This window comes from Nerophis ophidion, linkage group LG07 (genome assembly GCF_033978795.1).
Source record: "Nerophis ophidion isolate RoL-2023_Sa linkage group LG07, RoL_Noph_v1.0, whole genome shotgun sequence".
NCBI classification, from domain to species: Eukaryota; Metazoa; Chordata; class Actinopteri; order Syngnathiformes; family Syngnathidae; genus Nerophis; species Nerophis ophidion.
In genome coordinates this window covers 60,921,948-60,948,551 of record NC_084617.1, presented here as the reverse complement: position 1 = coordinate 60,948,551, position 26,604 = coordinate 60,921,948, and the positions used below count along the sequence as shown (strand labels likewise).

Genomic DNA, 26,604 nt, shown 5'->3' with positions numbered 1-26,604 from the left:
TTCATAAATACAGTTTATTCTTTTTATAATACAGTACAAAAACAGGAAGTCAATTCACACCAGCGCAAATTTCTATTTTTGTTTTTCCATTTCAATCCAGCTCACAATTCAGACAACAAAGAAAAGTACATTTTTACAGATCCAGGCCCCCACTGTCAGTCCTTCAACCTGTGTGCTCAGTAAGTCTGACACTTTCTGGAATGATCGAGCACAAAGGAACATCTTTTGGGAGCGGATGATGAAGGAGATTTGAGCAAGAAGCTCCTGCTAGACGACGCCAAGCTGTTTCTTCAGCCTGTGGAGCTGCTCCAAGCTGATGTTGTTGCCCCCGCACACCACCACCACCACTGGACCCAGCTGCCACTCCAGCTTGCCCTCGTCCTGCAGCCTTTTGATGATGTCACTGTAAATGGCGGCGAGGGCAGCGCCGCAGGCGGGCTCCACCAGGACCTTCTCATCGTCTGCATGGAGGACACACCCAGACAGGTCACTCTCACTTCCATTTTTTTTTTCACATATTAATCTCACTTTTCAATTTGGATTGATCTTTATTAATCCCAGGTTATTCTATGCTTGAGTAATTCTCTTGAATTTGAAACAACACTTGTTTTTATTGTGCTGTGTAATGATTTTCAAAATTAAATTAATCACACTTTTGCATTTTAATTAATCATAATTAAGCACAAGTTATCACTTGAATAATACAAACCCCGTTTCCATATGAGTTTGGAAATTGTGTTGGATGTAAATATAAACGGAATACAATGATTTGCAAATCCTTTTCAACCCATATTCAATTGAATGCACTACAAAGACAAGCTATTTGATGTTCAAACTCAAACTTTTTTTTTGTGCAAATAATTTACTTAGAATTTCATGGCTGCAACACGTGCCAAAGTAGTTGGGAAAGTGCATGTTCACCACTGTGTTATATCACATTTTCTTCTAACAACACTCAATAAACGTTTGGAAACTGAGGAAACTAATTGTTGAAGCTTTGAAAGTGGAATTCTTTACCATTCTTGCTCGATGTACAGCTTAAGTTGTTTAAAAGTCCGGGGTATGGTTGTCGTATTTTACGCTTCATAATGCGCCACACATTTTCAATGGGAGACATGTCTGGACTGCAGGCGGGCCAGGAAAGTACCCGCACTCTTTTACTACGGAGCCACGCTGTTTTGACACGTGGCTTAGCATTGTTTTGCTGAAATAAGCAGGGGCGTCCATGAAAATGTTGCTTGGATGACAACATATGTTGCTCCAAAACCTGTATGGACCATTCAGCATTAATGGTGCCTTTATAGATGTGTAAGTTACCCATGCCTTGGGCAGTAATACACTCCCATACCATCACAGATGCTGGCTTTTTAACTTTGCGCCTATAACAATCCGGATGGTTATTTTCCTCTTTGTTCCGGAGGACACTACGTCCACGGTTTCCAAATATAGTTGGAAATGTGGACTTGTCAGACCACAGAACACTTTTCCACTTTGCATCAGTCCATCTTAGATGAGCTCGGGCCCAGAGAAGCCGGCGGCGTTCCTGGGTGGTGTTGATAAATGGCTTTCGCTGACAGTGGTTTTATGAAGGGTTTCTGAGCCCATGTGGTGATATCCTTTACACACTGTCGGTTTTTGATGCAGTACCGCCTGAGGGATCAAAGGTCCGTAATATCATCGCTTACGTGCAGTGATTTCTCCAGATTCTCTTAACCTTTTGATGATTTTATGGAGCGTAGATGGTAAAATCCCTAAATTCCTTGCAATAGCTTGTTGAGAAATATTGTTCTAAAGCTGTTCGACAATTTGCTTACAAATTGGTGACCCTCGCCCCATCCTTGTTTGTGAATGACTTAGCATTTCATGGAAGCTGCTTTTATACCCAATCATGGCACCCACCTGTTCCCAATTAGCCTGCACACCTGTGAGATGTTCCAAATAAGTGTTTGATGAGCATTCCTCAACTTTATCAGTATTTATTGCCACCTTTCCCAACTTCTTTGTCACGTGTTGCTGGCATCAAATTCTAAAGTTAATGATTATTTGCAAAAAAAAAAATGTTTATCAGTTTGAACATCAAATATGTTGTCTTTGTAGCATATTCAACTGAATATGGGTTGAAAATGATTTGCTAATCATTGTATTCCGTTTATATTTACATCTAACACAATTTCCAAACTCATGGAAACGGGGTTTGTACAATGTAAATTTAAAAAAGACCCTTGTTTTTTTCTCAAAATGTATATTTTTTAAAATCAGAATAATCACACTTTTGAATTTGGATTAATCACGATTAATCACAGGTACTGCTTCTATAATTTAAGTTGTTTTTTAGTGCGGTCAAATGATAAATCTCTTTAAATCAGATTAATCACACTTGAACTTAGATGCATGTTGCTTGGTTACAGGTTATTGCTATTTTTTATACTATAATCAAACTTAAAAATACCTTTTTTTGTGCTTTCAAATGAGTCATTTTTAAAATTAGATTAATCACACTTTTTATTTGAATTAATCATGATTATGCACACCTTGTATAATTTAAATTATCTTAAAAAAGATGCTTATTTTTAGTGCTGTCAAATATATTTTGTAAATTACAATAATCACAATTATGAAATTGGATTATTTATGTTTAATTATAGATTATTACTCGATGGGAAATTTTAAGTTAAAAAATACCTTTTGTCTTTTAGTGCTGTCAAATTATTATTTTTTATATTATCAGATTAATCACAATTTGTAATAATCATGATTAATCACAGGTTATTACTTGCTTTTATAATTTAAATGAACTTGAAAAAGACCCAAATATTTGGATGCAAATGCAATTTTATTTGCTGCATGTCATATAGGAACATTTTAAAATATTTTTACTTGAATGCACGTCATTTATTTGCTTCAGCGTTTTTTATCATTAAATCCAATCAGGGTGTGTTTTGAAGTGATTAAGGTAAGGTATAATTGCAATTATTTACTGGTCATTATTTTCAACCAAAATTTTTTTTTTTGTATATTTCGGTTGTACTCGCCTAAGAAACGCTCCACTGCCTTCACGGCCTCCTGGTCTGTGATGACTTCTGAGAAGACGGTGTGCTCCTTCGTCAGTTTAAGAGTTTGCGCGGAGACCCTAGTCAGGCCCAGAGTGGTGGCAATACTGAAGGGTGACAAACAAAGTTAGAACCAAAACCTCATTGGAGACGATTGGGTCCAAATACCTGGTGATAGCTGGTAAAGTGACAAGCTCCCCGGCCTTCATGGCTGCATTGAGGCTATGAGCTCCGATGGTTTCCATGGCGACGATGGGCACATCAGCCCACCCGGCACGCCGCAGCCCCTCCACAACCCCGTTCAGCAGTCCTCCGCCTCCCACCGACAGCACCAGGGCCCCCGGCTTCTCGCTCATGTCTTGTTCCAGCTCCTTCACCAGAGACGTGTGGCCTTCCCTACACACACACACACACACACACGCACACACACGCACACACACACACACACACACACACACACACACACACACACACACACACACACACACACACACACCTTCGCTGTCAGTGACGACTAATAACGAGGAAGGCAGATGCACAAGAGGAGGCAAAGACTCACCAGATGAGAGGGTCGTCGAAAGGCGATATGAATATCCAGCCAGGGTTGTTAGCCACCAGCTGCTGTCCGTACTCGATGCTTTCATTAAGAGCCTAAAAAAAGTGCAATTATTTACACTACTGTTCAAAAGTTTGGGGTCACATTGAAATGTCCTTATTTTTTAAGGAAAAGCACTGTACTTTTCAATGAAGATAACTTTAAACTAGTCTTAACTTTAAAGAAATACACTCTATACATTGCTAATGTGGTAAATGACTATTCTAGCTGCAAATGTCTGGTTTTTGGTGCAATATCTACATAGATGTATGGAGGCCCATTTCCAGCAACTATCACTCCAGTGTTCTAATGGTACAATGTGTTTGCTCATTGGCTCAGAAGGCTAATTGATGATTAGAAAACCCTTGTGCAATCATGTTCACACATCTGAAAACAGTTTAGCTCGTTACAGAAGCTACAAAACTGACCTTCCTTTGAGCAGATTGTGTTTCTGGAGCATCACATTTGTGTGGTCAATTAAACGCTCAAAATGGCCAGAAAAAGAGAACTTTCATCTGAAACTCGACAGTCTATTCTTGTTCTTAGAAATGAAGGCTATTCTATGCGAGAAATTGCTAAGAAATTGAAGATTTCCTACAACTCCCTTCAGAGGACAGCACAAACAGGCTCTAAACAGAGTGACCCCAAACTTTTCAACGGTAGTGTGCCTACTTTTCACTAGGGATGTGAATCTTTCAACATTTCACGATTTGATTTAGAATTGATTCAACACGATTTTTGGTATATACAGTTGTGATCAAAATTTATCAACCCCCACACAATTTTGGTGTTTTAGCAAGTTGGACATTTATTCCGTATATTGTTTATAGTCATATCAAATAAAGATGCATTAAATAGACAAATGCAACTTGAATTACAACATTATATTTTGTAACATACCAAACAGTGTCATTTCTCTTAATATCTCATTGACAAAATTATTCAACCCCTTGAAGATCATAACTCTTAACAACAGAATTTGAATAAGGTCTTTTCAACCAGGTGTTAAAAACACCTGTAGATGTGATTAGAACCATAACGAGCAACAATTAAACTGATTGAAAAAGACTGTGACGCTCAGCTTCTTGTAGATGGTTAATGGTGTATTTGCAACATGGTGAAGTCCAGGGAGTGGTCAAAGAAGTCAAGAGAGGAGGTAATTTCTCTTCATAAGAAGGGATATGGATATAAGAAAATAGCAAAGACATTACACATTCCAAAACACACGGTTGGGAGCATAATCCGCAAGTTTAAAGCTAAAGGCACAGTGGAAACACTACCTGGGCGTGGTAGAAAGAGGATGTTGTGTGCAACTGCTGTCCGGTATTTGAAGCATACAGTGGTGAAAAACCCCCGGGTAACAGCTGAGGAACTACAACAGGACATTGCAGAGGGGGGAACGCAGGTTTCTTCCCAGACAATAAGGTGCGCACTACGAGATGAAGGCCTCCATGCCAGAACTCCCAGGCGCACCCCACTTTTGACTACCAGGCACAAGAAAAATAGACTCCAGTATGCCAAATATCATCTGGACAAACCCCAAAGGTTTTGGGAAACTGTTTCTGGAGTGATGAGACAAAAGTGGAACTCTTTGGGCCTATGAATCAACGTTATGTCTGGAGGAGAAAAAATGAAGCTTACAAAGAGAAGAACACCTTCCTACTGTTAAGCATGGTTTGGGGTCAATCATGCTCTGGGGCTGTTTCTCTGCCTCAGGTACCGGGAATCTCCAGCGCGTTCAAAGCATTATGAATTCTATTCCCTACCAGGATATATTAGCTGCAAATGTCATGAAGTCAGTGACGAAGCTGAGGCTTGGGAGACGTTGGACCTTCCGACAGGACAACGATCCCAAGCATACCTCCAAATCAACATCAGAGTGGTTGCAGAAGAAGGGCTGGAAGACTCTGGAGTGGCCTTCACAGTCGCCAGACCTAAATCCTATAGAAAAGCTGTGGTGGGACTTGAAGAAGGCAGTTGCAGCACGCAAGCCCAAGAATATGAATGAACTGGAGGCCTTTGCCCAAGAGGAATGGGCTAAAATACCTGTAGATGGTTGCAAGAAGCTTGTGTCCGGTTATGTATCACGTTTGAAGGATGTCATTGCTGCCAAAGGGTGTTCTACTAAGTACTAAAGATGCATGTAACTAGGGGGTTGAATCATTTTGTCAATGAGATATTAAGAAAAATGTCCTTTTTTGGTATTTTATAAAAATACAGTGTTACAATTTAAGTTGCATTTGTCTATTTGACACATCTTTATTTGATATGACTATAAACAAAATACGGAATAAATGTCCAACTTGTTAAAACACCAAAATTGTGTGGGGGTTGAATAATTTTGATCACAACTGTATTACTTGGTGTAAAAAAAAAAAAGAAAATTAATCGCAAAAAAAAAAAATCCTGGAATTATTCATGTTTATACCCAGATTAATCACACAATTTATTTTGACCGCACACGCTCCTTTTCCTCAACCACAGATAAATACTTAAAAGGGGCTGCGGCTAAAACTGTTTTGAACAAATAAATGTGGTGCATTCAAGTAACACACCAAAAAACGTTCTTAATGACATTCTGACAATAAAATGTGAGGTACTGAAGTATATTTATATAGCGCTTTTCTCTAGTGACTCACAGCACTTTTATATAGTGAAACCCATCATCTAAGTAAGTGGTTCTCAAATGGGGGTAGGCGTACCCCTGGGGGTACTTGAAAGTATGCCAGGGGGTACGTGAAATAAAAAAAAAACTATTCTAAAAATAGCAACAATTCAAAAATCCTTTATAAATATATTTATTGGGGCGGTATAGCTCGGTTGGTAGAGTGGCCGTGCCAGCAACTTGAGGGTTGCAGGTTCGATCCCCGCTTTTGCCATCGTAGTCAATGCCGTTGTGTCCTTGGGCAAGACACTTTACCCACCTGCTCCCAGTGCCACCCACACTGGTTTAAATGTAATTTAGATATTGGGTTTCACTATGTAAAGCACTGTGAGTCACTTGAGGAAAAAGTGCTATATAAATATAATTCACTTCACTTCATTGAATAATACTTCAACAAAATATGAATGTAAGTTCATAAACTGTGAAAAAAATACAACAATTCAATATTTAGTGTTGACATCTAGATTTTTTTGTGGACATGTTCCATAAATATTGATGTCAAAGATGTATTTTTTTGTGAAGAAATGTTTAGAATTAAGTTCATGAATCCAGATGGATCTCTATTACAATCCCCAAAGAGGGCACTTTTGGTTGATGATTACTTCTATGTGTAGAAATCCATCCATCCATTTTCTACCGCTTATTCCCTTTGGGGTCACGGGGGGCTCTGGTGCCTATCTCAGCTACAATCGGGCGGAAGGTGGCGTACACTCTGGACAAATCGCCACATCATTGCAGGGCCTGTGTAGAAATCTTTATTTATAATTGAATCACTTGTTTATTTTTCTACGGAGCCCCTAAAGGGACATGGGGATTTTTTTTTTTTTTTAGACATGTATCTCGTGCGCACGAGAAACTATCTCGTGGCCACGAGAAAGTTTCTCATGGCCACGAGAAACTTTTTATTAAAAAAAATTAAAAAAAATGTTTTTAAATAAAAACTATCTCGTGGCCACGAGAAAGTTTCTCGTGCGCACGAGAAAGCATTGGATGCGTGCACGTGGTTTGAGGTGTGTTTTAAAATGGCAGTTTAGGAGTTTATGCGGCTCTATTTCCAACAAAGACGTTCCCCAGCCCATAATCTCCCGTTGCTCAGCAGTTTTGATACCTGTTATTAAACAAAGATGGCTGCAGTAGATTTATTCATGTTCCTTCAAATGCGGAATATACCTGAAAGTGTCATCAACAAACTAAAAGAAGACAAGGTGAGGAAACGTATTAACTTTTATATAAAGTAAGAAATAGCCTACTTTTAATGTTGCTATTTTACTGTAGGAAATACCATTTAGCAAACGTTTTGCTTTTTACAGATCGACACCAATGTCATAGGCATTATGACAGATAAGGAGTTAAGCAAGTATATCGAAAGATATGGGGATCGACTTGCGCTCAGAGCATTTTGCCGTCAAAGAACTGTGACAAACGAAGAGTCGGGTGGAGCCGAGACAGTGAAGTCCTCCCTCATGCAGAAATTAAGAGACAGGTTAAGAACTCCTAATACTGTACAAGGCACCGCTACTGGCCAAAAAAATGCAGCCAAAATCACCCGGCGGGTTGAAATGGGATGGCTCCACTTTGAGAGTGGAATGTATCACCAGGTTAGAACGAGAAAAGGAGGAGGAACACGGAATCTGTCGGTCCAGAAATCAGTGACTATGGGTGAACTGTTGGAGACAGGCAAATGCTTGTTTTTTGCAAATGGGCATTCATCAAAAGGACTGATAGAAGACTTCGAGTTTGACATTTGTGATTACAGTCACAGTCCTGTGCCCCGTGAAGTCACGGTGGGCCAGCTGTACGAACAGACTAAACTAAAAATGCTACGCGTCTACACAGCCACCAAGTCTAACAACATTCTACTTCTCTCTGATGAATCATCGGACATGGAGCCAACACAGAAAACGCCGCTGAAGGTAATTATCCTCTGCCACATTTGTGATATCAATACATAGATTACTGTAGGTATTCCATTTATATTGATTGCATGCGTCGCCAGGCTCTGCTTTTTATCCACAGACTTATTAGATTTAATGTTTTATTATCTCTAGCAGGGGTGTCAAAAGTGTGCCCCGGAGGCCATTTGCGGCCCACAGCTAATGTTTTAAAGGCCCACGTCACATTCTAAAAATACTAATAAAATAAACAAAAAATAACAAAAGTGGAATGAAAAAGTTTAGAGGTGAAATGTAATTTAGAAAAAGGTGCACTGTTGACTAATAAAACAAAGCTGTTTTTTCTTTAAAACTGTCATTGCTCAAAACATAATATTGAATGAAAATGTATGTTTTTATGAATTATTGAACTATCCTAGGCAGCTGAGATAGGCTCCAGCACCCCCTGTGATCCGGAAAGGGACAAGCAGTAGAAAATGGATGGATGGATGGATGTTTGTTTGCCACAAAAAAACATAGTTTTGTTTGACAAAAAGGGTATAAAACAAACAAACGAAAATGTATGTATGCCCTGGCACACCATTATCATCATTTCATGACCCAAGCAAAAAAGTGTTTACACTTTTATACTGAAATAAATACACCTACCACTTATTAAATAATAATACAGAAACAAATTAAGTTAGAATCCATGAAGGAAAGAAGAATGTGAATGAATGTTTATAACTGAAGACATTTACATATGCATTAAAATGTGTTTTCTTTTGTATTGTTTGTTTAATGGATTAAGTAACGTCGATAACAACCTTTTTCCAAAACACAGTACAGAATGTGAGATATAACAGGATAATGCATACATTTATCATTTGTTTTAAAAAGCTTACAAAAAAGTGGAACCCCCAAAATTTAGTGTGGGGCCCCATTTTGAAAATTCCTAGCGCCAATACTGATTATGGTTGTGTACCACACCTGTCTTATATGACGGATATGATGTTGATATTCACGTTTGCTTTCTTACCTGTGGTCTTATTCAATGTGATCTGTACTTTCACAGATGTCTTTTTTTTTTTAGGATAAATCTAGTGTCTTATTTCTATGTCAAGTCTGTATAAGCTCACAATGTGCTGCTCACAATTTGCTGCTCACCGTTTTATAGGCTAGGTCTAGGACAATGAAGACACGATCCTTGAGGAACAAGACCAGGAAACTCAATGAAGTGGATCATCCAGAGAGCTCCTCTGATTTAGATCTATCTCCAAGTGGCTCAATGCAGCAAAACCATGAACAAGTAAGCACTCGTATTGCATTTTTATGGAACCAGTCTTTGCTAAACAGTACTGAACTTGTGTTGTCTGAAGATTTTATTGTACCAAAATGTTCAGTATTCATTAAAATTCAAACATATTTTTATAGTTATAGTTTCCTGTAGTGTCATTTAAATTAAATCTGCATGACACAGGAGCTATGTCTATTATAAATCACAGGTGAAATATATGAGGGCACCGAAATGCCCTTTAAGAAACCATAATTTATAGTTTTAGTTTTAAATCTGCAGTTAAGATGGAAGTCTGTGAATGCTTTAAATGTTATCCTACATTAAGTAAAAATGCATACACCAAATAATTTACTCAGGTGCAGAGTGTTATAGTCACATGAATATATATAGCAGCTTCCATCCATCCATCCATTTCCTACCGCTTGTCCCTTTTGGGATCGCGGGGGTTGCTGGTGCCTATCAGCTGCATTTGGGCGGAAGGTGGGGTACACCCTGGACAAGTTGCCACCTCATCACAGATAGACAGACAACATTCACATTCACACACTAGGGCCAATTTAGTGTTGCCAATCAACCTATCCCCAGGTGCATGTCTTTGGAAGTGAGAGGAAGCCGGAGTACCCGGCAGCTTGGATGAGATTATTCAAACTATGGATAATATGATAGGTTGATTGGCAACCCTAAATGATCCCTAGTGTGTGAATGTGAGTGTGAATGTTGTCTGTCTATCTGTGTTGGCCCTGCGATGAGGTGGTGACTTATCCAGGGTGTACCCTGCCTTCCGCCCAATTGTAGCTGAGTAGGCACCAGCGCCCCCCGCCACCCTAAAGGGAATAAGCGGTAGAAAATGGATGGATGGATGGATAATACATTTGTTTGTTTTCTTGTTTTTTATATGAAATGATCAATAGAGAAGAGAGACAATCAGCCAGTCAAGATCAGCAACTCCTGAGATGGGTAACACAGAGCTCCTGCATACACAACCTACTGAGGATGTTGGCAGTCATACTCAGCAGTCAACAAGAAGGCATGGATCTGAAGATGACTGTTTAACGCCTGTGCCAAGTCAAGATGCAGACCAGTTGTTAAGTGATGTCTCAGATTCCCCTCTTAATCCTGCCATTCAACAATCTCTTGAGGACTCTGAAGTGAAGTTTGGACCCATTGTTGGTGATGATAGTGATTCTCAAGACACCACACTTCCCTGGAATCCACATGACTTGAGCAGCATGCAGGTACAATGTAGCGCTAACGTCTTACAGTCCTGTAAAATTGTTACATTTTACATTTTTAAAATGTACAAAAACTGTAACATTACCATCCGAAGATCTTTCATCCTAAGCATATGTTTTTAGATTCATGTTTCATCCAACCATTCCAAAACTCATTTGTAATTTAATGCATCGTTGTATGAAATAGAAAAGCGGCAAATTTAAAACCACAACATTATCACCATTTTTGCATGCTATTTGATACATTGATTGTCAAAATCTTTGATTCTTTTCTGTTCACAAAAGGATTAATCAATCAATAATCACACTTAATTACCTTTTTAAAATATCTTGCAGCATTCCACATTCAATGATGGTCCTGTATCATCAAGCTGTCCATTTGACAAAGAAATCCTTATTTTGAAATTAAGACGAGTAAACATAGTTGATGATGTCCTTAATGTCTTCATGGATCCAAAAGTACTGAATGCTCGTCTAAGAATGGAGTTTACAAATGAGAAAGCTATGGACAGTGATGGTGTGTCAAGAGAGGCGTACTCCGCATTCTGGGACCACTTCTTGGACCAGTGTGAGGGGGAAGATGAACGAGTACCCAGGCTACGACCAGACTATTCTGAGAAGAAATGGCAAGCGCTCGGAAGAGTGTGGTTGAAAGGATACCTGGACCACAAAATCCTACCAATCAGACTGTCACCAGCCTTTGTTCTTGCCTGTTGTAAAGGAGTTAGCTCAGTGGATGAAGAACTATTAATGATGTCATTTGCCAGATTTCTTTCAGAAAATGAGCGTGTGTCGCTTGAAAAAGCACTACAGGGTACCATTGATGAAACTGTTGAGGAGGACTTACTTGATGTCTTCTCCAGAATGGGATCACACTGCCTGCCCCCTAAAAACAATTTACGGGCTGCTATTTTAACAATGGCCCACAAAGCTCTTCTTCAAGAGCCAAAGTTTATAATTGACTGTTTCCACTCCAGTGTTCATAATGCTATGCCAACGCTCATAACCACAGACAACATAATGGAGATATATGAATCTAAGAGGCCAACTAACAAGAAAGTGGCCCAGATGATAAAATCATCACTTGAAAGCCTAAATCCACAAGAGCAGACTGCTCTTAACCACCTGCTACGGTATGTGAGAAGCATCGACCAAAGAAAATTGGAGATTTTCTTACGCTTCTGCACAGGATCTACTGTGCTGTGCAAAGACACAATTGAAGTCATTTTTAACACATTGTGTGGTTTAAGTCGCAGGCCTGTAGCACACACATGTGGAGCAGTTCTTGAGTTACCATGCACTTACATCACATACCCTGAGTTTCGCAAAGAATTTGATAATGTCTTGTCTGGTGACTGCTTCACAATGGATATTGTGTAGTGAATGGAAAGCACATCTATCTTCTACACTGAGTTTTGCATTTGTCTGATGCAAAACTGTTTCTACAGATTTTCATTTATTGTTCTTATTAAAACAGAGACCGTTTACATTTTTAAAATTGTTTTATTTTCTTATTTTTTTCTGTAAATTGTTAGTACATTGAGATTCAGTTTTTTTTCCACAAGACAGTTTAATAATTTTGATAAGTCAGCAGGGTCTGTTCTCATAGGTAAATGTCCCTTTTTGTACAATTATTACATTTTCATGTGCATCTTTTATACAATTGTTATTCTGAATAATGTTCAGAATTTATGTCATCATTCAACAAACAAGTTCATGTTCAATGCAAGTACAATACATTTCTAATGGTTGTTCAGTTCTGTTCATTTCCTCTTTCATGTCCTGCCTTGTTTCTCTTTGCAGTCAGTGTGCATATAGTGACATATCAATCCTATTTGCACCTCAGTTTTGCTGCAAAATGTTCTTAATGTTTGTGGCATAGCACTGTTCAAGTGTAGTCAGTGTGGACATGTTGTAGCTCTGAATAATCTGAATAAAAATCCATCTCAAATTAGAGAGTTGATGTTATCTCATTCCTCAAGTGAAGGTACAAATCCAATGCCTGATAAGCATCAGCTGGAAGATGCAGCTGTGACTCTGCCATCAGAATGTTGCAGATGTTGTAGATGTCTGTGTCACATGGCACTGCTGGTCGAAATGTGCAGTTACTCTGACACAACTGTACATCAGCTCTGTCCACTGGGGAAATGCAATCACAAGTTGTGTAGAGTTCTGGGAACATGTACATGATTCGGGGGCGACCACTGGGCACCCTGTCATTCTTTGATGGTCTGATGACATGTGCATCCCACACATTGATGGTCTCGTCTAATTCATCCTGGAAAAACAGTACAGAGAGAAAGAAAAGTACATTAATATGCAATTTGTTATTCTCATCATGTGCTCTTTAATTTAGTTATGAGATTACTTCAAATAAATTATGTTAAATCTTGAGGTTTTTGATGACGTTAGGAGAAAATGAGTGGAAAAGGCCAAATATAAATATATAAATTAATAAACATAAATGAATAAAAACAGTTTGCTGCCCACTATGCTTGTACGGGGGGGGGGGGGGGGGGGGTATTAGGGCTACCAAACCCCCCGACACTGATGATGAATTAATAGGGTATTGTAGGACACCAATAACAGTAATTAAGAAGACACATGGACATGAGACACAAGTGCTAATATTCACACCCACTGTCTGCTCATGGAAGGATGTTAAAAGACAAAAACGAAAATGTAATTCAGTAGTTTTTCCATTAGATGGCACTGTTGTACTGTTGATTCATTCCATCTCTGCAGCCCGCTTGTAAAAAAGAGATGCACTTGCTATATTACATGTGTGTGCATGCCAGTCAATAAAAACATCAGAAAATAGATAAAACAATGCATTGCCGCTTACCTGAATGAAGCTCATAAAGCAGAACTGAATTAGACCTCGGTCCAAGTATGTGCCACCGAACAAACCACGGTCCTTCAGGTCAGTGAACATAGAGATATAGAACTCCATTGATTCTCTTCTGAGGAAACCCCACCAACTCTCTATGCGCTGATTTGCTGTGCTTGCCCCTTCGATGTAGCTGTCAATACCAGAACCGTCATCAATGTTGCGACGGAGAAAACGCTGAAAGTCTCTGACTTTAACATTTTCAGTGCCCCGATCGCCTCTGACAATCCTCGGACAACCACCAAATTTCTTCACTGCCTCCATATAGTAGCCTCCAATGATTTTTGGGTCACTGCTGGTCGTAAATGCATTCATCCAGATAATTTTCCGGGAGAATCCGTCAATACAGCCGTTTATACAGATACCAAATGGTTTCAGTTTGTCATAAGAGTCAAAGTGCCAAATATAATTGGGCCCTTTTGCGAAATAGTTGCGACGATGGAGCCGTCTCCTTGCTCTGAGTTCAACACCCCTCGGGTCAAGTTCTTTAAGAATTAAGCGTACTTCTTCTTTCTTTACGTGTAATCCATCCTCCTTGCATTTAGTGTACATCCACCTATATCCACACAGCAGGCCACTTGTTTGTAACTGCTGCTGAATGAAATCTACCACGCGATCCAAAGAGGTGTATCCTTTGCGCCGAAACAGACTACATGCCTTCATAATTCGTTTTAAATGTCTTTCAGACACAATATACCGATGACGACTTGCAAGCAAAGCAGCAATGTCCTTACAATGAAGTCCGAGTTGGAAATACAGCCGAATTAACTCCTGAACTGCCATTTTAACACACACCTCAAACCACACGCACGCATCCAATGCTTTCTCGTGCGCACGAGAAACTATCTCGTGCGCACGAGAAACTATCTCGTGCGCACGAGAAACTATCTCGTGCGCACGAGAAACTATCTCGTGCGCACGAGAAACTATCTCGTGCGCACGAGAAACTATCTCGTGGCCACGAGAAAGAAACTTTTTATTCAAAAAAAAAAAAAAAAAGAAGTTTTTATTTTTTTTATAGAAAGTTTCTCGTGGCCACGAGATAGTTTCTCGTGCGCACGAGATACATGTCTAAAAAAAAAAAAATCCCCATGTCCCTTTAGGGGCTCCGTATTTTTCAACAAGTTTTTAGTTTTTTTTTTATATCTTTTTTCCAAATAGTTCAAGAAAGACCACTACAAATGAGCAATATTTTGCACTGTTATACAATTTAATAAACCAGAAACTGATGACATAGTGCTGTATTTTACTTCTTTATCTCTGTTTTTCAACCAAAAATGATTTGCTCTGATTAGGGGGTACTTGAATTAAAAAAATGTTCACAGGGGGTACATCACTGAAAAAAGGTTGAGAACCACTGATCTAAGTTACATTTAAATCAGTGTGGGTGGTACTGGGAGCAGGTGAGTAATGTGTCTTGCCCAAGGACACAACGGCAGTGACTAGGATGGCGGAAGCGGGGATCGAACCTGCATCCCTGAATTGCTGGCACGGCCGCTCTACCAACAGAGCCACGCCGCCCTAAGGATCGCATGTGTATCAAAATGTTGGACTATTTATTTTTTTTAAGTTAATTTGAATGATAAAAATTGTATTTTATATAAATTTATTTTTTTATCGTGCTCTGTTCGTGTTGTGTTGTGTTTGCGCGATGATCTTGTGTTATCTTTTAAAACCCACTACTACCGACCACGCAGTCTGATAGGTTATACATCAATACGGCCTTTTTAGTTTACTAATTTACAATTTTAAATTTCCCGCGGAGTTTCTTGTTGAAAACGTTCCCGGAAAGATGACGCGTATTATGACGCGTGTTTGTGACGTCTCGGGTTGTAGCAGACATATTAGCCCAGCACCACTTACGGCTAAAAGTCGTCTCTTTTCATCTCGTAATTACACAATAATTTGGACATCTATGTTGCTGAATCTTTTGCAATTTGTTCAATTAATAATGGAGACTATAAAGAAGAATGCTGTTGGTGGAAAGCGGTGGATTGCAGCTGCCTTTAGCAACCGAAACACAGCCGGTGTTTCTTTATTTGTTGTGAAGCTTTAACACAGAGCGGTCAAGCGAACATGTTTCTCTACGTCAACCAGCAAGTTTTTGGATGGGAAAATTGTGATATTAAGTCGGCTCTTAGCAGGGACTTCAGTGGATTATGGGACCTCCTCCTGTAGCTGTCAAAAAGGCAGCTGTGATCTTGGCTCCTCGGCTTCTCTCAGAGACACTGGCGTTCACCGCAGCCATCCGACTTTGAGGTATGACTTTATAATCTCACTAAAATACTATTAACACAATAAGCAGATAAGGGATTTTCCAAAATTATCCTAGTAAATGTGTCTAATTACATCTGAAACGCTCCCACTGCCGGCGCCCGGAGCTGTCGCTTTTTTTTTTTTTTTAGTTCTTCACTCTAACTTTCCTCATCCACAAATCTTTCATCCTCGCTCAAATTAATGGGGAAATCGTCGCTTTTTCGGTCCGCACAGATCTTGCTGCTGAAGGCTATGATTACAAACAATATAAGGATGTGAGGAGCCCTACAACCAGTGACGTCACGCGCACATCGTCTGCTACTTCTGGTACAGGCAAGGCTTTTTTACTAGCGACCAAAAGTTGCGAACTTTATCGTCGATGTTCTCTACTGAATCCTTTCAGCAAAAATATGGCAATATCGCGAAATGATCAAGTATGACACTTAGAATGGACCTGCTATCCCCGTTTAAATAAGAAAATCTCATTTCAGTAGGCCTTCAACCTGCCTATTGTACAGCACTTTGGCTTCCCCTGTGGTAAATTTTTAAATGTGCTTTATAAATAAAGTTGATTTGAATTTGATTTGATGAATCACCTGTGATTAATCATGAATTATTCGAATCTGATTTAAAAAAAAATAAAAATTGACAGCACTACAGCGCTTCTCTTGACTGCTGACAATTAAATAATGTCTAAGAAACGTCTTTTTAAAAATTGATTCTTAAAAAAAAAAAAGTTTATTAAAAAAATCTGGTTTTGAATCGCCACTCACTACTATACTTCAATCATTCCTGATCAGCTGACCTTGCCATGAATGACCACGGTGGCGCCCTCGTCCCTCAGACGGTCCACTGTTGGGTTGGGGGTGACACTGGGGACCACGATGGTCGCAGGTACGCCCAGCTGGCGTGCCGAATAGGCTGCAGCCATCCCGGCGTTCCCTCCTAAGACAAACATATTGTTTTTCTTTATTTTCCACACAGCAGCAGTGGACTCTTATTTTGGAGTTGTGCTCACCTGAACAGCAGACGAACCTCTCGCACCCTCGCTCTGCCCACTAGAAATACACAGCATCATATCACAGTTAATAATAATAGTGGACTTTCAGGCTGCTTACACAACACGGCGTGACTCACAGTTTTGCACAAGTGCCCAATGCCTCGTATCTTAAAGGAGCCTGTAGGCTGCGATGAATCCAGCTTGAGGTAGACAGAAGTTCCTGCCACTTTAGTCAATGCCAGGCTCTCCCTCACCGGAGTGGCCACATGAAGAGGCTGGTGGGTCTTCATGTCACTGTGGACACGTCAGAAGATGCAGTTTTTGCATGACATCAATTCAATAATCATTCAATAATTCAATCTGGATCTTACCACAAGTGGCAGGATGCAGCTCCAAAATAATGTCCTCCGACAGACACATCATTTATACCTGCCTGTGCTGTGGGCTTGGCAAAGGAGGCCCACTTGTAAACCAATCAGCATTTGGCATTCTGCTATCAAGCCGCGCCCCCAGGGGCCTCCATGATGAGCACAATTGAGGAAGAATTATTGTTTTTTTTTGCTCCGAAACAAAAACAAACCATTGATCGTTTCTCGTGTTTTTTTAGGTTTTAATGTGGATTTAAACTAAAAAATTTAAAAAATTATTTTTTCCAGACATGTTTGATTTACCTTTAATCATTTACTAATGTCAGCTGCAGAACAGAAATATTTGGAGTTATACTATAGTGTTTAGTTGGCGCCCCTGACAGTTTTACACACTGTGCCCTGCGTGATAGTGTCCTCCTGTAAAGGAGCTGCACGCACGGCTTCCATTACCAAAAGAGTCGACACTATTTTAGCTCCCATTCTCTGCTACCAAAAGGAGTGCAGGAAGGCCCAAGTGCGGCGTCAAACCTGAAAGATCCAGTCGGCCAGCGGCTGTCTGCTGCAGCCTCTACATCACTGCGCTTACGTCTATTAAAAGACTGCCAGACGGCACTAATAATGTATATGACATTTCCAAGCGGGTTCATTATGCACAGGCCGGTTCCGCTTTCTTCAGCAGTTTACATGTAAACATTGCTGGCTACTCTTTAAAAAGGGATGCGATGACGTAACAAAATATGGAGATTCAATTACTTTGTAATGCAATCGTACCGCCGGGCGTTTGTAATATCAACTCTCTAATGCATAAATAAGTTATCCGAAAGAAAAACACCTTTCTTTTGTGATGCATATCAGTCATTTTAAAGAACAATGAAAATGCTCTCAACACGTTCAAGTCGGTTTATGTGCACAATCAAAACTTGGTAATACTGAAGACCGAAATGGGGCCACAAAAAGCCGAGAGCATTTATAATAATAACAGTAATACAAACCCTGTTTCCATATGAGTTGGGAAATTGTGTTAGCGGGTAATATAAACAGAATACAATGATTTGCAAATAATTTTCAACCCATATTCAGTTGAATATGCTACAAAGACAACATATTTGATGTTCAAACTGATAACCATTTTTTTTGTGCAAATAATCATTAACTTTAGAATTTGATGCCAGCAACCCGTGACAAAAAAGTTGGGAAAGGTGGCAATAAATACTGATTAAGTTGAGGAATGCTCATCAAACACTTATTTGGAACATCCCACAGGTGTGCGGACTAATTGGGAACAGGTGGGTGCAATGATTGGGTATAAAAAGAGCTTCCCAAAAAATGCTCAGTCTTTCACAAGAAAGGATGGGGCGAGGTACACCCCTTTGTCCACAACTGCGTGAGCAAATAGTCAAACAGTTTAAGAACAACGATTCACAAAGTGGAATTGCAAGAAATTTAGGGATTTCAACAGCTACGGTCCATAATATCATCAAAAGGTTCAGAAAATCTGGAGAAACCACTCCACGTAAGCGGCATGGCCGGAAACCAACATTGAATGATCGTGACCTTCGATGCTTCAGACGGCACTGTATCAAAAACCGACATAAATCTCTAAAGGATATAACAGCATGGGCTCAGGAACACTTCAGAAAACCACAGTCACTAAATACAGTTCGTCGCTACATCTGTAAGTGCAAGTTAAAGCTCTACTATGCAAAGCGAAAGCCATTTATCAACAACATCCGGAAACACCGCCGGCTTCTCTGGGCCTGAGATCATCTAAGATGGACTGATGCAAAGTAGAAAAGTGTTCTGTGGTCTGACGAGTCCACATTTCAAATTGTTTTTGGAAATATTCGACATTGTGTCATCCGGACCAAAGGGGAAGCAAATCATCCAGACTGTTATCGACGCAAAGTTCAAAAGCCAGCATCTGTCATGGTATGGGGGTGCATTAGTGACCAAAGCATGGGTAACTCACACATCTGTGAAGGCACTATTAATGCTGAAAGGTACATACAGGGTATGGAACAACATATGCTGCCATCTAAGCGCCGTCTTTTTCATGGACGCCCCTGCTTATTTCAGCAAGACAATGCCAAGCCACATTCAGCACGTGTTACAACAGCGTGACTTCGAAAAAAAAAAGAGTGTGGGTACTTTCCTGGCCCGCCTGCAGTCCAAACCTGTCTCCCATCGAAAATGTGTGGCCGCATTATGAATCCTAAAATGACAGCGGAGACCCCGGACTGTTGAACAACTGAAGCACTACATAAAACAAGAATGGGAAAGAATTTCACTTTCAGAGCTTCAACAATAAGTTTCCTCAGTTCACAAACGTTTATTGAGTGTTGTTAAAAGAAAAGGTGATGTAACACAGTGGTGAACATGCCCTTTCCCAACTACTTTGGCACGTGTTGCAGCCATGAAATTCAAAGTTAATTATTATTTGCAAGAAAAAAAACAAGTTTATGAGTTTGAACATCAAATATCTTGTTTTTGTAGTGCATTCAATTGAATATGGTTTGAAAAGGATTTGAAAATCATTGTAATCCATTTATATTTACATCTAACACAATTTCCCAACTCATATGGAAACGGGGTTTGTACTAAGATCCAAATACCATGCGCTAAAAAGCGTGGAGAAACAATAATATTGTGTGTACTTTTAGTGGGCGTGTTGCATGTTAACTACAAAAACTGTGTGTACCTGTACAATTGATAATTGCTGTATACCGCCTTATTTAAATCAGTTTTTTTTGCATGTACTATGCAGCTTTCATCATGAAAACACTCATTTACCTCACATTTGTGTTTTTATGCTCTTACCTGTTGCATTTTGCTATGTTCTAAAACTTGCAAGAGACAAGTACTACTTTTGATGGACATTTTAGAAGAAGTCCTGCATTGCATTGACAATGGAACCCATTTTTAGCCCGCTGAAAATGCGCCCAGTGAGAGGCTGACACTACCTGTGGCTATGAGCATACGTCGGAATGTTCCAGACGCAAGAAAACACGTATTTCAAGAAGTTTTTTTTCCCCACATAATACTTCCTATATGAAAAGACAAACATTATTTAAAAAATAAAATAAAAAAAAACACAGCACACACAAAAACGCATCAATTTAATTAATTTGTTTTAATCAGCTCTAAGTCATTCAGCAGCAATAAAACTATAAAAAGGTATTGCTGAATAAACAATATGTCTAATATTATTTTCTTTTTGACACTCCAAATATGTTGACAAACATGAGATAGAGCTGCAACACAATCACTTCCTTTCTAGATGTAGTAGATAAAGACGCCAAACAGCTCCTGCAGTACAGTTTTAGTCTTGATAAATCACACTGAGTGTGCAAAAAATTATATTATTAATTATAATTTTCAATTCCCAGTATTGTGGTCATTCTGATAATCAGTATATGTTTTGCATATGCGAGTAAACCCACATTTCTCTCATTAAACTAAAGAGTTAAACTGTTAAGCAAAACATTAATGATATCAAAAGGATAAGAAAGCCCTCAGGTTATATATTTGATTTATTTCAGACAAGCCCTGTTTGATGCATTATTATTTCACTCATTGTTCTGTTATTAAATTTAACCTTATCTGGTGGTATTGCAATTTTTTAAAGTTCATATGTAAGCTTCTCATCCCGATTGTGTTCGAAGTGTTTTTTGCTCCTTTGTACGTTTAATTGTTCCAAAAAAACCCAAAAAAACTTCTGCCATGGTTTATGCCGCAGCGCCCCCAGGTGGTACAATACAGCTACAACATGCAGCTAAGTATCTCATTTTTTTTTAACCTTTTTGAGTTGAGTTGAGTTGAGTTTGTGTTTATTTGGAAAATGCAAGCATACAACATGATACATCACAATTTCCAGTTTCTCTATTCAACATGCTCGAAAAGGAGTAGGAAGAAGCAGAGTTTATTTAATCCTACCCCTTTTTCCTTTACATTGCAGTTGCTAAAACTTTTGTTCACTTCATGTTCTCAATTTATTTACAATATACTCCATAAGTAATTACATTAAAAATAAATACTTCATGTTCTCAATTTATTCACAATATACTCCATAAGTAATTACATTAAAAATAAATAATTAATAATTAGTGAAGTAAGTTATATTTCATATGGTGATATAAATAAGATTACAACAATTCTTCTCAACAAGGGAAGAAATATAATCTTAGAAAAAAATGTAATTTGAAATATTTGTACGCGCGTACATAACTTAAGACCTTCAGTATATCAGTATGTAGAATTAAATTATGGAATGAATTAAGCAAATAAATCAAACAATGTACTTAAATAATCCACTTCAAGAAACTCTTCAAACTTTAAGTGTTTACTAAATGTACAAAGAAGAACCATGATAAACATTCTGAATTTATTTAATCCGTCCATTAATTTTCTAGATAATCTTACTTATCTCACCATATGAAATATAACTTGCTTCACTAATTATTTATGTATTGTTATTGTTGTTACTTACCTACTACTCAGTCACCCAGTGGTTAGAGTGTCCGCCCTGAGATCGGTAGGTTGTGAGTTCAAACCCTGGCCGAGGCATACCAAAGACTATAAAAATGGGACCCATTACCTCCCTTGCTTGGCACTCAGCATCAAGGGTTGGAAATCGGGGGTTAAATCACCAAAAATTATTCCCCGGCGCGGCACCGCTGCTGCCCACTGCTCCCCTCACCTCCCAGGGGGTGAACAAGGATGGATGGGTCAAATGTAGAGAATAATTTCGCCACACCTCGTGTGTGTGTGACAGTCATTGGTGCTTTAACTTTTAACTTTATGGGGTACATTGCGAATAAATTGAGAACAGGAAGTAAACAAAAGCTTTAGCAACTGCTATGTAAAGGAAAAGGGGGCGGGATTAAATTTCGAACATGTTAAATAGAGAAACTGGAAATTGTGATGTATCAGGTTATATGCATGCATGTTCCAAATAAACTCAAACTCAACTCTTTGTGAAACAAAATTTACGATTTACTTACTTCATGAATTGATTAACGTGGACCCCGACTTAGGGCTGGGAAATATATCGATATACGCGATATATCTCGGGTTTGTCTCTGCGATATAGAAAATGACTATATCGTGATATTCGGGGATACGTTCTTACCAGTTGTGTTTATCCGCTGGCATTAAACTGCATGCGTCTCTCCTTCTTTCTTGTCTCTCCTTCTACCAGAGACTTAAAGGCCTACTGAAATTAGATTTTCTTATTTAAATGGGGATAGCAGGTCCATTCTATGTGTCATACTTGATCATTTCGCGATATTGCTTTATTTTTGCTGAAAGGATTTAGTAGAGAACGACGACGATAAAGTTCACAAATTTTGGTGCTGATAAAAAAGCCTTGTCTGTACCGGAAGTAGCAGACGATGTGCGCGTGACGTCACGGGTTGTGGAGCTCCTCACATCTGAACATTGTTTACAATCATGGCCACCAGCAGCGAGAGCGATTCGGACCGAGAAAGCAACGATTTCCCCATTAATTTGAGCGAGGATGAAAGATTTGTGGATGAGGAAAGTGAGAGTGAAGGACTACAAAAGAAAAAAAAAAGACTAAACAGTGGGAGCGATTCAGATGTTATTAGGCAAATTTACTAGGATAATTCTGGAAGATCCCTTATCTGCTTATTGTGTTACTAGTGTTTTAGTGAGATTATATGGTTGTACCTGCACAACCTGAAGGTCGGCCCCGCACCTTTCTTCAGCACCAATCGACGGGTGATGGCGATGCCCATTTCTGCCCTTCGCAAGGGACCCTCTTTTCGAAACACGATCTTTCGAAATGATCGCTGCATAATACACTGTACTTTGTGTGTGTGGTCCAATCCAACCGTGTTCGCTTGACTGCTCTGTTTCATAAAAAAAGCTTCACTGTCATCTTTCGGGAATGTAAACAATGAAACACTGGCTGTGTTTGTGTTGCTAAAGGTGGCCGCAATACACCGCTTTCTTCTTTGACGTCTCCATTATTCATCGAACAAATTGCAAAAGATTCAGCAACACAGATGTCCATAATACTGTGGAATTATACGATGAAAAAAGACGACTTATAGCTGGGAATGATGCTGGAACAAGATGTCCTCTACAATGCGTGACGTCACGCGCACGCGTCATCATACCGCGACGTTTTAGCATGATACCTCCGCTCGAAATTTAAAATTGCAATTTAGTAAACTAAACCGGCCGTATTGGCATGTGTTGCAATGTTAATATTTCATCATTGATATATAAACTATCAGACTGCGTGGTCGGTAGTAGTGGGTTTCAGTAGGCCTTTAAAACAAGCGCACCTTCTTACATACGCACGCGTGCAACGTCACACGCCCTCCCCGGGCAGAGAGGTAGCAGCATGGGTAACATTAGCTGTGATGCTAGCGGAGCCGTGCGAGTGGTAATACGAGAGAAAGAAGGTGCGAATCTGGTAAGAAATGAAGAAATAATTAATTCCCAAGAAAAACAGCAGGGTGTCCATCGTCTGGCGGTGGTTCAGCTTCAAACGTGGAAGCTTTTGAATAGACAACTTTAATTTGTCAAGTGTGTGGCACAAGCGTTGCTACCAGAAGTAGCATTACTGCTAATATGTAGCATCATTTGAAAAGTCACCCGCTAACAACTGTTTCAAAAATACAGTTTTGGTCAATTGACTTAGTTGTGATTTCCTTCTCTGCATGAAAGTTTAAAATGAGCATATATTAATGCAGCATGAACTAGAATGTTTTAATGTAGACACATAGAATCATCATACTGCTGTGATTATATGCATCAAGTGTTAAAGACCTACCGAAACCCAGAACTACCGACCACGCAGTCTGATAGTTTATATATCAATGATGAAATATTAACATTGCAACACATGCCAATACGGCCTTTTTGGTTTACTAAATTGCAATTTTAAATTTCGCGCGAAGTATCCTGTTGAAAACGTCAGTATGATGACGCGTGCGCGTGACGTCTCGGGTTGTAGCGGACATTTTTTTCCTGCCCGATCCCAGCTATAAGTAGTCTGTTTTAATAGCATAATTACACAGTATTCTGGACGTCTGTGTTGCTGAATCTTTTGCAATTTGTTCAAATAATAATGGAGACGTCAAATAAGAAATATATAGGTGGGAAGCGGTGTATTGCAGCAGCCTTTAGCAACACAAACACAGCCGGTGTTTCCTTGTTTACATTCCCGAAGGTGAAGCTTTACTATGGAACAGAGCGGTCAAGCAAACATGGTAATAAGTTGGCTCTTACCGTAGACATGAGCGGAGCTTGCGTTGTTCCTTGTGCACCTGTCAAAGAGGCAGCTGCGTGGCTTCCCTCAGAGACACTGGCGGTCACCACACCCCTCTGACTTTCAGGTACGACAGTATAATCTCACTACAACCCTAGTAACACAATAAGCAGATGGGACGGCGTGGCGCAGTGGGAGAGTGGCCGTGCGCAACCCGAGGGTCCCTGGTTCAATCCCCACCTAGTAACAACCTCGTCACGTCCGTTGTGTCCTGAGCAAAACACTTCACCCGTGCTCCTGATGGGTGCTGCTTAGCGCCTTGCATGGCAGCTCCCTCCATCAGTGTGTGAATGTGTGTGTGAATGGGTAAATGTCGAAGTAGTGTCAAAGCGCTTTAAGTACCTTGAAGGTAGAAAAGCGCTATACAAGTACAACCCATTTATAAGGGATTTTCCAGAATTATCTTAGTAAATGTGTCTAATAACATCTGAATCGCTACCACTGCCCTGTCTTTTTTTTCCCTTTATTATTCACTCGCTGCTTCCGCCATCCTAGTCAATGCCATTGTGTCCTCGGGCAAGACACTTTACCCACCTGCTCCCAGTGCCACCCACACTGGTTTAATTGTAACTTAGATATTGGGTTTCACTATGTAAAGCGCAATGAGTAACTTGAGGAAAAAGCGCTATATAAATATAATTCACTTCACTCTAACTTTCCTCATCCACGAATCTTTCATCCTTGCTCAAATTAATGGGGAAATCGTCGCTTTCTCGGTCCGAATCGCTCTCGCTGCTGGTGGCCATGATTGTAAACAATGTGAGGATGTGAGGAGCTCCACAACCCATGACGACATGCACATATCGTCTGCTACTTCCGGTACAAGCTAGGCTTTTTTATTAGCGACCAAAAATTGGGAACTTGATCGTCGATGTTCTCTACTAAATCCTTTCAGCAAAAATATGGCAATATCGCGAAATGATCAAGTATGACACATAGAATGGACCTGCTATCCCCGTTTAAATAAAAAAATCTCATTTCAGTAGGCCTTTAATTCAAGGCTATGGCAAAATATCGACATATATATTGTGTATCGCGATATGGCCTAAAAATATCGAGATATAAAAAAAATATGAAAAACTTATTCGGGTGTTACTATTTAGTGGTCAGTTGTACGGAATATGTACTGTACTGTGCAATCTACTAATAAAAGTTTCAATCAATTAATGAATTCATTGAAAAAATTGGAGCAAAATGGTAAAAAAATAAAAAATAAAAAAAATAACAATTTCAAAACATAATGCCTTTTATGTCAAGTTTGGCTTCTGAAGAAACTCCCCTGATGATAAATTGCGATCAATACCAATACCATCATCTCCAGTATCACCCTCCTCGTTGACCTTTCAACCCTGCAATGGCGCCGTTGGTTTGAAATGAAGAAAAAGACGAAGGCTTTTAAAATGTCCGTAATAAAAGTATTCATGGATAAATCCGCTTACACGCGTGTGTTTATGTCGTGAGTGAAGCTGCCACCTCACAAGCCTTCACAAGTCGTCCTCGAAGGCAACAGCAGGAAAAAAAAAAAAAAAAAAAGGAAAAGATTTGACAACATGGCGCACTTTGGTTGAGAGAACTTTCTCCTGTGCAACACTTACTCTCTCTTCACTTTGTGGACTCTTTTTCACTGCTGCGTGGCCTTTTTTCTCTCTTCTCCGCGGGACCTTTCAACGGAACGTTGTTTTTAAATAAACACCGAGGAGGAGTGTGATGGGATGAGAAGGCAGGATGGAGAAACAAGCGACACAGAAAGAAAAGGTAAATGTATCAAAAAGGAGACTAACGGCGAGACTGCCATCTTTATGCTTAACGTGTCAAACACGACACTTTTTTTACGCGCCTCCCGCACCGGAAATGAACAATAAACCTCGTCAAAGTCCAATTATTTGACGCTCATTCACCGTCAAGCGTGTGGTCAAATCCTGTAATATTATGCATTTTCACTCACTAGCCAACATTAATGTGAGTTTAAAGCAGCACAAAATATGGTAAAGTAGAGTTTTAATAATGTTTGGCTTTTGTGTATATGTTTCCATATGTAAATCAGTACACGTGTGAATGTAATTTAAATAATAGGATGTCG

The 26,604-nt window shown here is 39.5% G+C and overlaps 4 protein-coding genes across 6 annotated transcripts in view; 2 read left to right on the top strand and 2 right to left on the bottom strand.

Moving 5' to 3' along the window:
• LOC133556631 (L-serine dehydratase/L-threonine deaminase-like) lies at window positions 1-26,366 on the bottom strand. 2 transcript variants are annotated; one of them, XM_061906749.1, is made up of 8 exons: window positions 26,120-26,366; window positions 16,994-17,150; window positions 16,875-16,914; window positions 16,662-16,801; window positions 3,610-3,701; window positions 3,219-3,446; window positions 3,033-3,157; window positions 1-461 (listed from the first exon to the last, which is right to left on the bottom strand). In XM_061906749.1, exons 2-8 carry the CDS (start codon window positions 17,144-17,146, stop codon window positions 268-270), a joined length of 972 nt encoding a protein of 323 aa, XP_061762733.1. In that variant the 5' UTR covers window positions 17,147-17,150; window positions 26,120-26,366; the 3' UTR covers window positions 1-267. The 2 variants fall into 2 exon arrangements, with proteins under 2 accessions (XP_061762733.1, XP_061762734.1); XM_061906750.1 differs by lacking the exon at window positions 26,120-26,366 and adding an exon at window positions 17,228-18,198.
• LOC133556629 (uncharacterized) lies at window positions 7,335-12,664 on the top strand. Its single transcript, XM_061906747.1, has 5 exons — window positions 7,335-7,515; window positions 7,621-8,223; window positions 9,359-9,490; window positions 10,390-10,713; window positions 11,047-12,664. The coding sequence occupies exons 1-5, from the start codon at window positions 7,435-7,437 to the stop codon at window positions 12,088-12,090; spliced, it is 2,184 nt and encodes a 727-aa protein (XP_061762731.1). The 5' UTR covers window positions 7,335-7,434; the 3' UTR covers window positions 12,091-12,664.
• On the bottom strand, window positions 12,194-14,459 carry LOC133556630 (uncharacterized). Its single transcript, XM_061906748.1, has 2 exons — window positions 13,556-14,459; window positions 12,194-12,988 (listed from the first exon to the last, which is right to left on the bottom strand). Exons 1-2 carry the CDS (start codon window positions 14,381-14,383, stop codon window positions 12,662-12,664), a joined length of 1,155 nt encoding a protein of 384 aa, XP_061762732.1. The 5' UTR covers window positions 14,384-14,459; the 3' UTR covers window positions 12,194-12,661.
• The window catches only part of LOC133556628 (tetratricopeptide repeat protein 28-like), a 655,127-nt gene continuing 654,372 nt past the window's right edge, over window positions 25,850-26,604 (top strand). Inside the window, exon 1 of one of the 2 annotated variants that reach the window (XM_061906744.1) lies at window positions 25,850-26,279. In XM_061906744.1, coding sequence (XP_061762728.1) covers window positions 26,250-26,279 — 30 coding nt within the window. In that variant the 5' untranslated portion in view covers window positions 25,850-26,249. The remainder of the gene's footprint in view (window positions 26,280-26,604) is intronic. The other variant, XM_061906745.1, reaches the window with a different exon arrangement.

Excerpts from the sequence above, each read along its gene's own strand:
- LOC133556631 (XM_061906749.1), bottom strand. The coding sequence starts at position 17,146 with ATGAAGACCCACCAGCCTCTTCATGTGGCCACTCCGGTGAGGGAGAGC. Across the intron at positions 16,802-16,874 it reads GAGGTTCGTCTGCTGTTCAG|GAGGGAACGCCGGGATGGCT; the intron begins GTGAGCACAACT and ends TGTTTGTCTTAG. Across the intron at positions 462-3,032 it reads GGCAGTGGAGCGTTTCTTAG|ACGATGAGAAGGTCCTGGTG; the intron begins GCGAGTACAACC and ends TCCTCCATGCAG.
- LOC133556630 (XM_061906748.1), bottom strand. The coding sequence starts at position 14,383 with ATGGCAGTTCAGGAGTTAATTCGGCTGTATTTCCAACTCGGACTTCAT. Across the intron at positions 12,989-13,555 it reads GCTTTATGAGCTTCATTCAG|GATGAATTAGACGAGACCAT; the intron begins GTAAGCGGCAAT and ends CTGTTTTTCCAG.
- LOC133556629 (XM_061906747.1), top strand. The coding sequence starts at position 7,435 with ATGGCTGCAGTAGATTTATTCATGTTCCTTCAAATGCGGAATATACCT. Across the intron at positions 7,516-7,620 it reads ACAAACTAAAAGAAGACAAG|ATCGACACCAATGTCATAGG; the intron begins GTGAGGAAACGT and ends TGCTTTTTACAG. Across the intron at positions 9,491-10,389 it reads TGCAGCAAAACCATGAACAA|AGAAGAGAGACAATCAGCCA; the intron begins GTAAGCACTCGT and ends AATGATCAATAG.